Source organism: Syngnathoides biaculeatus, chromosome 4 (genome assembly GCF_019802595.1).
Source record: "Syngnathoides biaculeatus isolate LvHL_M chromosome 4, ASM1980259v1, whole genome shotgun sequence".
Classification (NCBI taxonomy): Eukaryota; Metazoa; Chordata; class Actinopteri; order Syngnathiformes; family Syngnathidae; genus Syngnathoides; species Syngnathoides biaculeatus.
Genome location: NC_084643.1, coordinates 29,646,109 through 29,661,833, shown reverse-complemented (window position 1 = coordinate 29,661,833; position 15,725 = coordinate 29,646,109). Strand labels below are relative to the sequence as shown.

Genomic DNA, 15,725 nt, shown 5'->3' with positions numbered 1-15,725 from the left:
TAAAGTACCTTACATTGCTGTGCTCATGCCTAATTTTCTCCACGTGTGTTTCATTTATTTTGTGAGGATGACATCCCAGAACTGTCAGAGAATTTCCTGGTAAACATCACCAGTGTGGCGCTAGTTAGTGGGCTAGCTGAAGCGGGCCAGCCCTCAGTGAAGAGACCTGGCATGGAAGTAGCTGAGGTAACCATCCAGGAAAATGACAACCCTCGAGGGATCGTGCAGTTTGTTGTTCCTGAAGTAAGTGCAGAATTGCTCTCGAGGGCTGGACTTTGATGAATGCAGATTGAATCTATCAACACAGAATCTCGGGGATCAATGTAGCACAATATTAAAGTGCTTTATTTTGTATTTCTTCTTCAGGATAGCCCTGAAGTTATGGTGGCCTTTGAAATGCCAGCAGCTGACAACATTTTCCAACTGACAGTGGCACGACTTGCTGGTGCAACTGGAAGACTGATCGCCTACTGGGAGGCTCAGCCCCTGACTGCTGATCCAGATGATTTCAGCCCTTCATCTGGCAACATCACCTTCCAAGATGGGCAGGTAAATCCGTGTTCTCAAGAAGGAGCTGTTTGACTAGTCCCTGATCGTTCGATGTTTCTAGAGGGAAGCTGTGATCGCGATCACCATTTTGGATGATGACCGTGTGGAGGCTCTGGAGAAATTCAAAGTAACTTTGCTGCGGGTGATTGGCGGCGCTCGGCTGGGAGATGTGACCTCTGTCACAGTCAACATTCCGGCCAATGATTCACCTCTAGGACGATTTGGATTCCAACAGCTCGAGGTACGAGCTACCTCTATCAACAATTGTCCATAAATTATTTTTCCAATTCAACAACTTCATTACATAAGCAAATGTGGAAATAACTACAAACATTACAACCACTGAGCACTGAAAACAAATGTGATTAACATGTCATCCAATGGTTTAGAAACATTGGGTTCAATTGTAAAAAGACTATGGACACTTAAGAAACAGTTTGTGAGGTTGTTTTAGTTTTACTTGCAGTCACATGTCTTCCATCCTCTCCAAGGTTGCCGTGATTGAGCCCGAGTTTGTCGACGATTCCGCTGCTGTGGCTCAACTAGTAGTACTGCGCAGTGAAGGGGGGGAAGGGGCCGTGACACTGGCGTGGCAACTGGAAGGACAAGCTGTTCATGACCTCTCACCTCTCAATGGGACTCTTGTCTTCACTGAGGTACAACAACATGATCGATTTTCAAAACCAAGTGTCATTATCTTTGTAAAGGATGCAACTGAGATGTTATGTCGACTTTCCAGACAGAATCAATGAAGACGTTTATGATAAGAGCCCTTGCTGACAGAGTTCTGGAGGGAGATGAGCACTTCACTGTCAAGCTCTTTCCTCCAAGTGGCAGCGGTGCTGTCATTGACCCTTTAAATGGTACTTAAGAAGAAGATGGAATTAATGAAATCAATCTTTTCACCAATGTGAACACTCCACGTCTCTCATGTTGTACTCCAGGTTTGGCAACCATCACTATCATAGCAGACAAGGCTGCCCTGGGGATTATAGGGCTGGAAGAGTCCTCAAGAAACATTTTCATTGGAGAACCTGAAGGAATTTATAATGGCAGTGCTGTTGTCAAGTGAGATGAAACTTGATTGGGCTCGGGTAGAATTTCGTGTGGGAAAATAATATAAATTTGTTTCAGCCTTGTTCGTGGGCCAGGTGTATTCGGTGAGGTGCAAGTGCATTGGAATATCACTCCTGCTTTGATTGCTGAATTCCAAGACATTGCAGGCTCAGTAACAATGAAAGACCAGCAATCCTTTGCTTCTTTTATTTTGAAGGTACTGACCAATATCGAATGTTGGGGTAATTTGTAATGAGTTAAAGAGTGGAGTAACCTCACCCACATTACAACACCGTGATTTGTGTGCTTTCGGTTGCAATTTCAGGCTGTGAATGATGATTTTCCCGAGGAACGTCGCAATTTCCAGCTAACGCTGACATCCATGACCCCAGGACTGAAACTCAGTCCCACTGCACAGCATGCCAGTATAACAATGGCAGCCAGTGACAACCCTTACGGGGTGTTTTCTCTCACCCAGCAGCAGATAAGCACAATTGAAGAGGAGCAAACTGTAAGTATAGCATCATGCTACTAAAACCATTGTTATTTTCACCTAGATATGTTCTGCAATTGACTCTCAACCAATTTAGCATGAAGTCAGCCTTTTGCTCAAAGCCAGCTGGGATAGGTTCCAGCACCCCATGACTTTGAACAACATAAGCAATTCTGAGAATAGATGGATGGATGGATGTCCTTTTGACGAGTGGTGGTTGTAAGCTGAATGGCACCGTGTGCAAGAGCCCCACCGCCACAACAAAATGTGGACACACACACCGTTCAGTACTTTGTCATTGAGTTCATTATTCATCCCTGTAGTTCACGTTTATTCTGGAACACTTTCACATATTGAGGGACAGAGTGTCACCCAACATTACTTCTAGAGAGGGCATCTCCACAAGGGGGTGCAAATTCCCCATACAAGCCTTACTGATCAATATGATGCTGTTACACGCAACAAAACTATTTTACATTGCAATTTTTAGTTTCTTTTGAGGGGGGTTGTGAAATGCCACCCTTTGTGGCCACATGCCATAAACCACTCCTGATTGTGACATATTGGACTCGGTTATAAATATAAAACTTCAATCGTGACTCTTTTCCTCCAGGTGAATGTGACAATCAGTCGCACTTGGGGAAATTTGGGAAGCGTGTGGGTTACCTACCAAACCTCAAGCAACACAGCAGTTAGTGGAGAGGACTTTGTCCCTGCTTCAGGACGGTTGCTGTTCACACCTGGTCTGACATCACAACATGTTTCAGTGCATATCCATGATGACAGTCTACCAGAAGGGCCTGAGATTTTCTATTTCAACATCACCAATGTGGATTTAGTCAATGCCAGGTACAAACAAATAATTAGTCAAAGTACTATATAGATGACAATTCTTTAATTGTTGTTGTTGTTGTTGTTTGTCTCTGCAAAGCATTACATCATATTGTACTAAACTGTGTCTGTATGATTCTACAACCACTGTTTCCCCCTACTGGTCAGTGGTGTGGATTACACAGTGACCAATTCAGGTCTCCAACTGGACCAACCTCCAGTCATAGGCAACAACTCATCTCTTGTTGTTGTAATACTGGTAAATGACAATGCTGAGGGTATCTTGGAGTTCTGGCATGATCAGATCAACATCACAAGTGAGTCAACTTTACAGTGACTTGAGGTCTTGAGTCTTTTCAATTATCGTTCAGAAAAGCCCAATATCCAACTTTTTCATCCTCACTTTCAAGTTGAGGAGGATGCAGGCAGTTTGTCGATCCCAGTGGTGAGAACTTCAGGTTTCTATGGAATCATCTCAGTGGAGTACATTTCCAGAAGCCTCAGTGCCACTCCTGGTCTTGACTACATTGCAAACAATGGCTCGGTGACATTTGTCCATGGCCAGAAAAACAGTAGCATTAATGTTACGATTTTGGATGACATGGAAAGGTGAGAACACTTGGAAGTAATATTGGTTAAATCATTTATTATTGGTGATAAGCGACCTTTGGAATGATCTGTCATAGTGAATATGCAGAAATCTTCGAGATCTTACTGGTTGGAACTACAGGGGGAGCAGTTCTCGGCTCTCACAAAGTCGCCAGGGTGACCATCAACAAGAGCGACTCTCCGGGCGGTGTTATCCGATTCCTCAACGAAAGCCTAATCACTATCAACAACCCAAACGACATACGAAAACTCACGCTGGTCTTGGAGAGGGCAGGAGGTGTTATGGGCAATGCAACGGTACCACAAAAATATATGTCATTTCATGTCATTGTCCTGATTCCTTATGTTGTTTTTATCTTAACTGTTCAGGTTGCTTGGATCATCCTTGGTCCAAACAGCAGAGAGGCTCTGCTTCCATCCAATACAGACATTAGAGAGCCGTTAAATGGGTCTTTTTTCTTCAGTGATGGGGAGGAAGGCACACAGACTATTGCACTTCGGATTCTCCCTCATGGTGAAGTGGAGGTGGAGGAAACTTTTGTAATAGAGCTCAGACTTCTGACTGGGGATGTCGACATCGACCCTCAGGCTGGAGCCATAACACTGAAGGCAAGTTTTTCTTATTCAGTTGTAACATATTGACATAGATTCTTGAGGGGAAAAGCCACATGTGATCCACAACCCAACCACTTTTAACGTGGTTTTATCTTCCAGATTGAAAGGTTTGGAGACCCAAATGGTATCGTTCAATTTGCGGAGGATGCACTTCAAGAGCGTGTGTACAATGAACCCACAGAGGCAGAAGGTCCAATCAACATTTCTATGCAAGTTACGCGTCGAGAGGGTGTCATGGGTAATATTATGGTAAAATCATGTTAAATGCTTTAACCTTAAATTTGGCTAAGATAATCTGAATCGCAAAATATATCCTTAATTTACATATCTGATGAAAAACTTTGATTGTATGTCTCAGGTTCACTGGCAGATGGACTCTGATTTTGACAAGGCTGGAGACTTTTTTGCCTTTTCTGGCACCGTGCTCATCATGGAAGACCAGAGGGACGCAGAAATAGTCATTAGCCTGATGCCTGACACTGTCCCAGAGCTGGAGGAGTGCTACACTATTCAACTGACAGCTGTAGAGGGTGGTGCTACACTGGACGCTAATTCTAATCTTTTACGCACTGATATTAGGTTGGTTGTCTGACTACAGTGATTTTCAGGGCTAACAGTGTCAGCGGAGTACATTGCATCGTAATCCAATTATCATCTTTTTCTCGTTCTTCAACAGAGTGCGAGCAAATGATGACCCCCACGGTGTCTTCTCCTTGAATCCAGAGCAGCAGTCTGTGTCAGTCGAGGGGTCTGGTGCTGAGATTCATAGGGTTCTGATTATGAACGCAACTCGGCTGGCAGGGCTTTTTGGCAATGTCAGTTTGGACTACAGAATCACTCACGGGACGGATGAGATCCTGGATATGGAGATGTTTGCAGGTGGACAACCTGAAGGACAACTGTTGTTCACTGAAGGGCAGGTCTTCAGTAACCTCACTCTTCACATCAGCAACCAGGTAACAATGAGGAAAATGAATGACTGATGATTTGTTATGCATTGTTGAAATGGACCGCTTTTCTTTTTGTAGGCATTTTTGTGCTTGGGTGGACGTTTCATCGTAGAGTTGACTAATGTAAGAATGGTCAGTCCTTTACTTGGCACACCACCACGCCTCCACCACGAGTCCACTGTTGCTATGGTGATTGTGCCAGAGGAAGCCGCCAGCTCAGAGGTTACGAGACTAATACTAATTCTATATAAAACTTTCCCAGTTTTATTTGTTTATTTCATGTGTGCTGGACAGGTGGGTTTTGCCTCCCGGGCTTTATTTGTTTCAAGTGTTGATACAGGAACATGTGAGGCAAAGGTGACCCGAACAGGGTTGTTTGGGGATATCAGGGTCCAGTGGAGGGCAGGGTATCCTTCAGGACAGTCTCCACCTGCTTTTAGAATTGGAGCAATCATTCCAAATTCAGGTAACAATTCCCGACCAGAGTATTGATGACTTAAGAATAAAACGTCGGGCATATTCAACTCGGATATATTGCTCATTGCTACAAGTGCAATATTAAATTTAGGAATGTGGTCTTTCCTCATATAGGCTCACTGGTCTTCTCCCATGGAGAGAGGACAAAGATAATAGCTCTGACAGCCATGACTGATCCATCTGAGCCAACTGCACATGCGTTGCACCTCACTGGAGCCACCTCCAGTACTCCTGCGGTCAACTATGTCAGGCTCAAGTAAGACTTTCATCCTAGAATGGGATCTATCAATGTTCATCGTTGCGTGTTCATACCGAATCCTGAAAATCAGACTAAAGTTAAAAGTAAAATAGTACCTCAACCTGTTGTCCTGTTGAATAAAAATCTGGAACACAAATGGACCCAATCAAATAGATTGTCTATGCACAGGTCAGGATTTACATTGGCTGAAGTGGAGCCGCTGGGAATCTATCAGTTTTCTCCTGATTCCCGCCAGCTGGTCATTGAAGAGGACATCCAGACTATAACACTCTATGTCCAGAGGCTCTACGGTTCGAATAGCAGCAACACTCGCCTGTCCTACATGACAATAGCAGGCAGCGCAGCTGCAGGAGCTGATTTCATCTCTGTGCCAGCGGGCCGTTTGGCTTTTGACTCTCCTCGGCAAACCAACGCTTCCTTCCAGCTTTCAATCCTTGATGACCTCCTCTCAGAGCCAGATGAATATTTTCATGTCAACCTTACCGCCGTCGAAGTCTTCACTCCAAACTTGGTCTGGTCAGATGTCTTCCCTCGAATCAACCCTCCGCACAGTCTGGCAACTGTCACAATCCTGGCGAGCGATGTAACCAGTGGAGTGCTAAGTATAGGCCCTGAACTGGTTGAAATACCCGAGGACAAGGATGAAGAGAACCAGCAGGAGCGAAGGGTTCTCCTAAGGGTGCGCAGGTCACAGAGTGTGGCTGAGAACGTACGAGTTAAGGTCCAAGCATATGGAGGTACTTTAATTGACTGTCTGATTTTTTTTTTTTTTTAAATTTGCACAACTTGGATTAATTTGAATGTTGTGGATTTTCCTCCAGAGGGAAGTAAAACACCATTTCCCTTCACCCTTGAGCCTGTTTTGCCTCTAGCGAAGGAGAATCAGGACTTCTACTTGGAGTCCAACATTGTGCAATTGGCAGCTGGTCAGAATGAGACAGAGGTGCTCCTCGTCATCCTGGATGACTCAGAACCAGAAGGCCAGGAGGTGTTCTTTATCTATCTCAGTGATCCTGAAGGTGGGGTACAGATCACTGATAGACCCCGCCAGGGCTTTGGGTCCTTTTCCAAGATCACTATCCTTGGTAAAAAATTAAATGTGTCCGTTCAATTCAATTATATGCAGAAGAATATAAAAAAAGCAAGTGTTTCTTTTCAGATTTCATGGATTTTTCTTCATATATTTGCTGTACTTAAAGAAAAAAAATATTCTCACCTTGTTTGTATCGTTCTCTTCTCTTCATCCAAAACAGGAAGCGACTTTCATAATGGCATTGTAGGATTTAGTCACAATTCTCTGATGGGCCAGGTTCTAGATGAAGATTCAGACAACAAAACAGTTCAGCTTTACGTGCAGAGGCAGGAAAACAGGTACTCTATCTTGCCTTGGGCTAAATACGGTGTACAATTAGGCACTTGTTAATTTAAATGTCCTTTTCATTCAATGCTTAGAGCCTTTGAGGATGTGCAGGTTTTTTGGAGGGCTACTTTAAACAAAGAAGTTCCAACTCTTGTCAGCAATGGAGTAAATCTGACCAAACAGCTGGTGCACACATTGGGATTCATGCTATGTAAAAGAAAAGAGATCATCTGTGCTTTTACTTTGGAAGTCCAAGATGATGAGGTGAGACCCAATATTGGTCTTTGCAAAATTGTTTTCATCCAGTCTTGAGTCCATCACTTATTTATTCTGGAGTTTATAAAATTATCCACACCCTATCCATGTTTCCATAGGAACCAGAATACAGTACTTGGTTCTTGGTGGAAGTTTTTCAGGTGGGCTCAGGCGCCACCATTAATGAGACAAGCCGGTTCGCCAACGTCACCTTGGCAGAGAGTGACGATCCACGAGGCGTCGTTTACTTCGACATTAGCCACAGGTTGCCCACCGCCATGCCGATGACTACAAAGCTCAGTCTCCAGGTTTACAGAAGAGCAAGCACCGCTTCTACAATGTCTGTACGGTACCGTACTCTGGTATGTTGCAATCTGAATTTGACAACAACAATGAAAAAGTAAACCGATAAAAGCACATGCAAAAAAAAAACCAAAAACCTCCAATGGGTTGTTTTCTCGTGACGTCACCCGTTTTGCTGTCTCGGGCAAAAAGCTGACGGCGCCCATTTTAGTTCCCTGAGCTTGTTACTCATACATTGAATAGAAGAACTTTTAATAAGATACCTAGTTGCGGTGCCGTGGGTTGAAAATGAGGAGCGACAATCCGCCCAAAAAGTTGGCCACAAAACTTAACTAGTACATTAGCATAGTTTGTGTTTGTGTTATTTGAATGCTTCCTCCGCCGAGTGCATTCCTCAACTCACCGAACTTCCAAAAGCTGCAGGGAAAAGTACTGTTTGAGCAAAAACTTTTTGGAAGTTGGGTGAGTTTTTAGCAGTTTGTCTTCGTTGCGTCTCGATCTCCGTGCGCTAGTTTTGCTGGAAAGGCAGCGGAAGTTTGGCAACAAGGAAGTCCGCTCCAAACAGTCCCGAGTGGGTTGAGATCCCGTTTACCTTTAGCTGCCAGTAGCGTCGAACAAGTTGACAAGTTCCACTCAATCGTGCCCCCAAAACATGACCTTTGCTCCTTGTTAATGCAGATTTACATGTAGGCTTATTTATAACATTTGCATGAACAACCATTACATATATAGCACAAGTAAATATATTTTATCATTTATATATGTAGATTTCAGTTGCCCATTACCTTAGCGCGCAAATGCAGAATATCTTCCAGCCAGCCGTCCTGGAAGATCTTGTAGGCGTCCATGGACTTGTAATGTTTGAACTGCTCTTTTGTGTACCCAGAGACATTAAAAATCAGGTAGTTTACCACGTCAATGTATCTTACGTCTGGCCGGTCTTTTCTCTCTGTACAGAAATACGTTAATGTAATTTTGCAAGGATCCCGTTCAATGGCAGATATCTTATCTTTGTCATGCCTCCTGCTGCTCTCAGCTCTCAGAGAGTTGTAGTACGGTCCGCCATTTACATTGCCAATCGCAGCACTCAGGTCCTTCAAAACACCGCTGTTTGCCATCACTACAGAAGTGACTACATATAAACCTTTAAATTCGCTGTCTTCGGCTGCAGTCGTGACGAGACACTGAGAGAAAAATGCTTATTCTGGGTGAAACACTGGTTGTTGATAATCGATGCATCATTGTGGCGCGTAACTGGATATAAAGATATAAAGGGTGAGAAAATGAAAATGGCAGTATGGGCAATTTAGCAAAAAATGTGATGTCAGTGAAAAATAACCCATTCTCCTCTTCCCAGACACGCAAAGTAAATTATTTCAGAATGAGTTGTAACTTGTAACTGCCCCTGATTTATGTAGGCCAGTATTCGTGTTACACCACAATGACATGTACCGTGTTTGTCTTATGTCTGACCCACTTTTATGTTGTTTGCCTCGTGTGTCCCAACATTTCAATTCTATCAACATTCATTTTCACTGAAAAGGACCTAGCTATCATATTGTGTTCTCAAAACAAATTGTAGGCATCAAAATTTAAATGTGTTTTCATGTGAAATAATGAAGGTATTCAAATGGTTAGTGTAATAAAATGACATTTCAGTCAATCTTTTGATTATTGTTTATTAATATTCGTGAAGTTAAAAGACAATTCTTCACACCCTCCTCCTACCCTGAGACTTTTAAGTCCTCTAGCACTCTCACCTTGTTGTTTTGGAGATTAAAGGAAGAAAGAACAATCGGCAACAATCCAAACCTCACACAGAACCACATGGCGGGGCTGTCCTACTTTCATCTTCTCAACTTTTATCAGTTGATTGTAGAAGCTTTGGTGCGAGACAAAAAACATTGCTCAGTCGACCTCATTTTGTATACTTCATGTTTTCAACCTGACTGATGTGCACGTGCAGTCACAGTCGAGGTAGGAGGTCAAACAAGAATCAGGCCTTGCGGACTCGTCTGTGTGTGTTTTGTGATCACTGTTTTACATATATCAAACCAATTATTGATGGTACTGTGGACCTGATTTTCTTTGTGGATACTAAGAGAGAATAAAGCATTCTTATGTATTCTCATGGTATTCTCCAAACTAAAAATATATCAAAAAGCTCAAAGATGAATTTAACCATTAAAATAGAGGTTGTGTTCATTGAAAAATGGATAAAGAAAAACATAACTTACTTTTCAAAAGGGCATGTGCTTGTGGATACTGAGCACTGTAAATGATACAGCACAAAAAAACTATAATACGTACTGCTTGAACTTACTTATTTCATGCGCATCAAAAAATGCTGTGTATACATTAATTATTAGTTAGCTATTAGTTACCTATAATCACATTAAATTTTAAATAGAAATTCTACATCCACAAAAAAAAAAATGGAGCCCCTAAAGCCCCTAAAGGGACATTCATTACAATGAGTAACTTACTCGTTAGAATGAGAAGCAAAAAAAAATTTTTTTTACAATGTCCCTGTAGGGCCTCCAAAACAACAGTCTCAGAATGCACCTGTAATTTCAGAGTATATATATATTTTTTAAATTATGAAAAGAAGTTTTGTTCCCCCGTCTCTCAACCTCCGCTATGATAAGTTCTAATGAATCTGCGGCATGCCAAAACAAAACAAAGAAAAAAAGGATGGATGTCCTGTAAATCTGTTTAGTTGTTTAACCCCATCTTCCAAATCTCATTCTTCTTTAGGAGCTTCCAAGGAAAGATGTGTTCGGACCATTTGTAATCCATCCCGCAAAAGAAGGAATGGATTTTCCTCAGCAGGAGGGCGAGCTGACCTTTGATGTGGGTCAAAACAACACATCCATAGACATTTATCTAACCCCTGACCTGGCGTCACCTTTTCCCCGGCCTAAGCGCTTCCAAGTGGAGCTCTTCAATGCAACAGGGGGCGCCAGAGTGCACGCTGACCTTGGCTACGCAAATGTGACACTTGTCTCAAATGTTGCCAGTGCAGCGACGTGGGCCTTGGTAGCAAAGTTGCATCAACCCCTCAACTCGGCAACACTGAATCAGGTGTTGCGAGGACTCATTGATGGGACCGCCTTGATGCTGTCCCGAGAGCAGATGACGGCTTTGCTTGAAGGTCTGGAGAAGGTGAGAGCTTTCTGACCAGTGTGCTGTGACGAAGAACTTGAGGAACTGTTTATTTACTGAAAATAATGCACGGATATGAATTGAATAACGTCATGTTGGCGCAACTGGTTAGGGCGTTGGCCTCACAGTTCTGAGGACCGGGGTACCAATTCCGGCCCCACCTGTGTGGAGTTTGCATGTTCTCACCGTGCCTTCGTGGGTTTTCTCCAGGCATTCCGGTTTGGTCACAAATCCCAAAAACATCATTAATTGGAGACTCTAAACTCGCCATAGTTTTGATTGTGATCGTGACTGTTGTCTGTGTTTATGTGCCCTGCGATCGGCTGCAAACCATTTTAGGGTGCACGATAGCTGGGATAGGCTCCGGTACCCCCGCGACCCTCGTGAGGATAAGTGGCTCGGAAAATGGATTGATGGATTGAATTCATTCTATGACCACATCTGTAACTCAAAATATTTACTGCATACAGTATCTCAAATGATTTATCCCAATTAATTCAAATTTTAATTTAAAAAAAGCACTCCACACTATCATGCTTGATAATACATACTAATGACAATTAATTAGAATGTTAAGAATTTAACAGTTTTCAAGCACATTTTTGGTTTCAATTCAATGGACATTGTGCTACTCCATCTCATGTGCATATGTTGACCACTTTGGGAGAGTGTAATACATACGTGAAAGGGACGGTCACAAGTGATCAGACTTCAGGATTTTTGCCCACTATTGGACCGAGATCGGGCGTGGCATATTTTGGCAGGGACCGCAAAACTTCTTGTAAAGCAAAGCATATTTTGTTTGTATAGCATATTTCAACTCTGTGTTTTACATGCTTAAAAGCATTTGAATACAAAGAAATAAAACATTTGAAACAGGGAAAAAAAACTATAAAAATGACAAGAAAAAATATATACAAAAAAATATGTAGTGTGACATAAATCCACAACCAACAATTTGGTTCTATGGTAGCTCAACGACGTTGAAATGAAAAATCAAGCATCCATCCATCTTCAGGACGTAAACAGGAGAGAAAAGAAATGTTTCATGTTCACTGTATATGATATACCAACCACTTGCACAACATAATGATGTCTAATACAAGAGCTGTTTTAATGGTCTACCTTCACAAACTGTGTTTATTTTATTTGAGATTTAGAGCTGCACTGTATCATGTTTAGTACTGTTAACTCATTATGTCAAATATGAGACAGTGCAGTTCTATACAACTGTGTTTGTAATATTATTGCAGCTGTGGTATTGGATATCATTTTTCTGTGCATGTGCTCATAATGTTGTGGCTGGCAACATTATGCAGAACATTAATGAAAATCATACTGTCCCTCTGTTTTCGAACAAGGTTCTCGCAGTCTCCGACAGAGCACCTATTCACGAAAGCAGCCGCAATTTGACCTATGACCTGCTGTGTGTGTTAGCCAACCCCAGCAGAGCCGACACGCGGGGGCTTAGCCACCTTGCGGAAGTGGCTGAACGATTGGCATTTTCCATCATCACGCACAGTCATTGTGGGATGTGAGTATATTTTTAACACAAACATAATGCTTGTGTTTCCTGAAAACTGTACTGTTCCAAGATACATCCTGGGCTCCATTTGCAGCCCACCGTCTGTTTTGTTATCGGCCCACAGTATATAGGAAAACTAACAGGTGCCATGGCCTGTCGTTAATGTGTATGATGTCCCAAGACTACTACTATGGTGACGGTGGTTTCTGTTTTGTATCAAAGTCAGTTGAGTCCAGCTTGCTCTTGTTTTTGTTCCTAATGTTCTTGTGGGTCTGCTGCTGCTCACTACAAGGGCTTATCTATTCATACCTGGAGTGAAGCATCATGGTGGCAGCGTCATGCTTTTAATCAGCTGGAACTGTAGGAAATTATGAACACTTCCAAAAAGCAGTCAATATTAGAGCTAAACTGTCTGGCTTCCGCTAGAAAGCTAAAAATACAAATGCCAGAAACAGCTAATATAGCTGAAATTTATTTGTGGTTTATCAGAGGCACATTTTAATGGTAGCAGCTGAGTTCCAGCTCCTGCTTAACATGAGCCAAATCCAATTCCTTCTTGAAAAATATTTTTTTTAAATGATTGAGCTGTGCAGGTTATAAATTAAATTCATTTTGGAAAACATTTTTAAATGCTTTATCTTGGACTATTTTTTATACTGGACCAGAAGAACCTGGCTTTTTCAACCGCAGTGTGTAAACTTTTAATATCCACGTTATGTAGCCTCACCTAAACTGATTGTTCTTGTGAATAAATTCAAGGTGAGGGTTATCAAAGTGGGCATTGTATCCTTTGATATCCCTGTATATGGCTCCTGGAAGAAAAGGTTTAGACAACGCAGTCTTAAAATACTGTACTGGAATGTGTTTTGTATATTTAAATAATGCGTCTCTTTGTATGCTTTCTGCAGAGGGGGCACCATCCTGGACACATGTGCACATTTGTCCATCTCTGCCTTCCAGTGGTATCCCACACAAATCAATGGACACAAATTCAGAGGGCGTAACACGGACTTTTTCCAGCTTCCCGACACTCTGCTGCCAGTGCCGGCCGTCTCCACCCCGGACTGCAGGAACCTCAGCCGTATTCAGCTGATGGAGTTTAGAAATGACCTCTGGTTTTTCACCAACAACACATCAACCGCTCTCAATGGCAAGGTAGGGATTTACACCTCTTTGTGTGTTTCATACAGCAGGTGGCAGTATTGGCACATGCCAAAATTGTTTAACCATGTCGCAATACCGCTTCTGTGCACGTGTAGGTTTTCTCAGTCAGTTTAGAGGACAGAAGGTCAAGACCCCTTGGAGATGGTAAAGAGGTGATATATCGTATCCACACTGGTGGTCAGCCACTTAAACCAGGACGTTCTATGTGCCTTCTCTGGAACCAGACCACTGCAAGGTAGCCCATCCATCCATTTTCTGAGCTGCTTATCCTCATGAGGGTCACGGGAGTGCTGCAGCCAATTGCATCGGGCAGGAGGCCGGGTACACCCTGAACTGGTTGCCAGCCAATCGCAGGGCACATAGAGCCAGACAACAGTCGCACTCACAATCACGCATAGTGGCAATTTAGACTCTCCAATTAATGCATGTTATGGCGATGTGGGAGGAAACCGGAGTGCCCGGAGAAAACACACCCAGGCACGGGGAGAACGTGTAAACTCCACACAGGCAGGGAAGGATTTGACCCCGGTCCTCAAAACTGTGAGACCAACACTCTACAGCTCTCCCACAGGGCCGCCCGCAATGTAGCCCAGCGCAGATAAATAAGTCAGGCGTCTTGGCATTGAAAAGACATACGAACATAAAACATTGTTTTGTGTATGGTCAGGAAAACTTTTTTTTTTGTCTCTTTCCTTAGATTTTCGATGGACCCAAATCCAAATCCATCCATTGGTGATTGTTGAAAATATGGATGGACATAAAGTAGGGGTTCAAAACTAAAGAATTTTTAATAGTCAAGTCCAGTCAAAGTCGATTACTCGATGGCAACAAGTACTGTAAATAGATTCATCAGCCATTAATTTTTTTTCCGTAGTTGGACAATGAAATCTTGTAACATGCTCATCTTTAATCCAAATAGTTTGTAAAGTTGGTGGCGTGCACTTCCCTCTGTCCGTCATATTTGTGCAAGGTCAGCTTGTTCAGGGTGCACGTGCAGCCTGCATGTTTTACTGTGTGCCCAAGGACACGCCGCCTTTGTCTGCAACACTGCGAATCCTCCCACTCACCTTCACTCTAATGAGGACGTCCTGGAGATCCACATTGGGGCTTAGAGCTTTGGCGGGTTCGGCTTTACTGGAACAGATCCCCGTACAATGTTTTTGCAATAATCACACTTGAGATTGGATTGAGACAGTCAAGGGTTGGGAAAGGACACCAAACCTTAACAGAAAAAAAAAAAACTGACATAACAGCCGTTATCTTATACTATAAACTCAAATGCTTATATACCTGCGACCTATTTTTTCGTTTTATTTTGTTTATTTCATGTCTGTCTTCTCCATGCTCTAGCTGGTCGTCAGATGGTCAGTACTGCAGGGTTGTGAAAGAGAGTGGGAGCTACGTGGAGTGTGCCTGCTCCCACTTGTCGATCTACACGGCCTTTGCAGAGTTTGCCCCCCTTGCGTCATACAACGATGCCTTCTATGCCTCCGGGTTCATCTGCATCTCAGGTACACCACAGCGATGACTCATGATGACTGGTTCACTTTGAATAATATCTCATCAGGTTTCCACGGTAGCTCAAATCAGTGGTGAAATTGGTTGAGGATTTTTTTTTTTAATACGCATTCAGATTTGGAGTTATTTTTACCATTTGACCCACCCAAAATCCTAATGAAACTCCTGTCTGTTCATCATCCTTCACGGACCAGGAGTAGTCTGTTAATTAACAAAATCAAATGTGACACTACAAAAATATAGATTTTACCCACTTTTGTTATCAATTCAGCTTTGGTGGATGTCTGGGCTCGACCGAGGGAAGCAAAAAAAGTCAAATTTACATGTTCATTCAGTTTGCAGGAGTTACATCTATTTGAAAGATTGTTTTGACGCAAAATATGTTCTTGTGTGGTCTGCGTGTCTCATCTTTTAATGTTTTAACATTTTCTGCATTTCCATTTTCAGCCTTTGCACTGGCCATTATAGCACACATCCTGTGCTCCCGTTTCCCTATGTTTGCTGCCAAATTGCTCGTTCACATGATGGTTAGCTGCCTCGGAACACAGGTAATGCAAATTTTTAATGCCCATTACGTTGTTGCATGCTTATACCAC

The 15,725-nt window shown here is 42.7% G+C and overlaps 1 protein-coding gene across 3 annotated transcripts in view; it reads left to right on the top strand.

Annotated features, from left to right (window-relative positions):
• adgrv1 (adhesion G protein-coupled receptor V1) overlaps positions 1-15,725 on the top strand; it is a 104,345-nt gene that overhangs the window by 48,193 nt on the left and 40,427 nt on the right. For all 3 annotated transcript variants that reach the window (XM_061817222.1, XM_061817220.1, XM_061817223.1), the window contains 30 exons: positions 67-243; positions 367-549; positions 611-790; positions 1,041-1,205; positions 1,289-1,412; positions 1,494-1,617; positions 1,684-1,822; positions 1,931-2,116; positions 2,712-2,947; positions 3,098-3,246; positions 3,340-3,538; positions 3,616-3,835; positions 3,908-4,147; positions 4,253-4,402; positions 4,512-4,732; positions 4,830-5,109; positions 5,182-5,325; positions 5,398-5,569; positions 5,695-5,836; positions 6,008-6,576; positions 6,661-6,924; positions 7,093-7,210; positions 7,292-7,463; positions 7,574-7,816; positions 10,515-10,922; positions 12,284-12,456; positions 13,356-13,602; positions 13,707-13,846; positions 14,962-15,122; positions 15,577-15,677. In XM_061817222.1, coding sequence (XP_061673206.1) covers positions 67-243; positions 367-549; positions 611-790; positions 1,041-1,205; positions 1,289-1,412; positions 1,494-1,617; positions 1,684-1,822; positions 1,931-2,116; positions 2,712-2,947; positions 3,098-3,246; positions 3,340-3,538; positions 3,616-3,835; positions 3,908-4,147; positions 4,253-4,402; positions 4,512-4,732; positions 4,830-5,109; positions 5,182-5,325; positions 5,398-5,569; positions 5,695-5,836; positions 6,008-6,576; positions 6,661-6,924; positions 7,093-7,210; positions 7,292-7,463; positions 7,574-7,816; positions 10,515-10,922; positions 12,284-12,456; positions 13,356-13,602; positions 13,707-13,846; positions 14,962-15,122; positions 15,577-15,677 — 6,027 coding nt within the window. The remainder of the gene's footprint in view (positions 1-66; positions 244-366; positions 550-610; positions 791-1,040; positions 1,206-1,288; positions 1,413-1,493; positions 1,618-1,683; positions 1,823-1,930; positions 2,117-2,711; positions 2,948-3,097; positions 3,247-3,339; positions 3,539-3,615; positions 3,836-3,907; positions 4,148-4,252; positions 4,403-4,511; positions 4,733-4,829; positions 5,110-5,181; positions 5,326-5,397; positions 5,570-5,694; positions 5,837-6,007; positions 6,577-6,660; positions 6,925-7,092; positions 7,211-7,291; positions 7,464-7,573; positions 7,817-10,514; positions 10,923-12,283; positions 12,457-13,355; positions 13,603-13,706; positions 13,847-14,961; positions 15,123-15,576; positions 15,678-15,725) is intronic.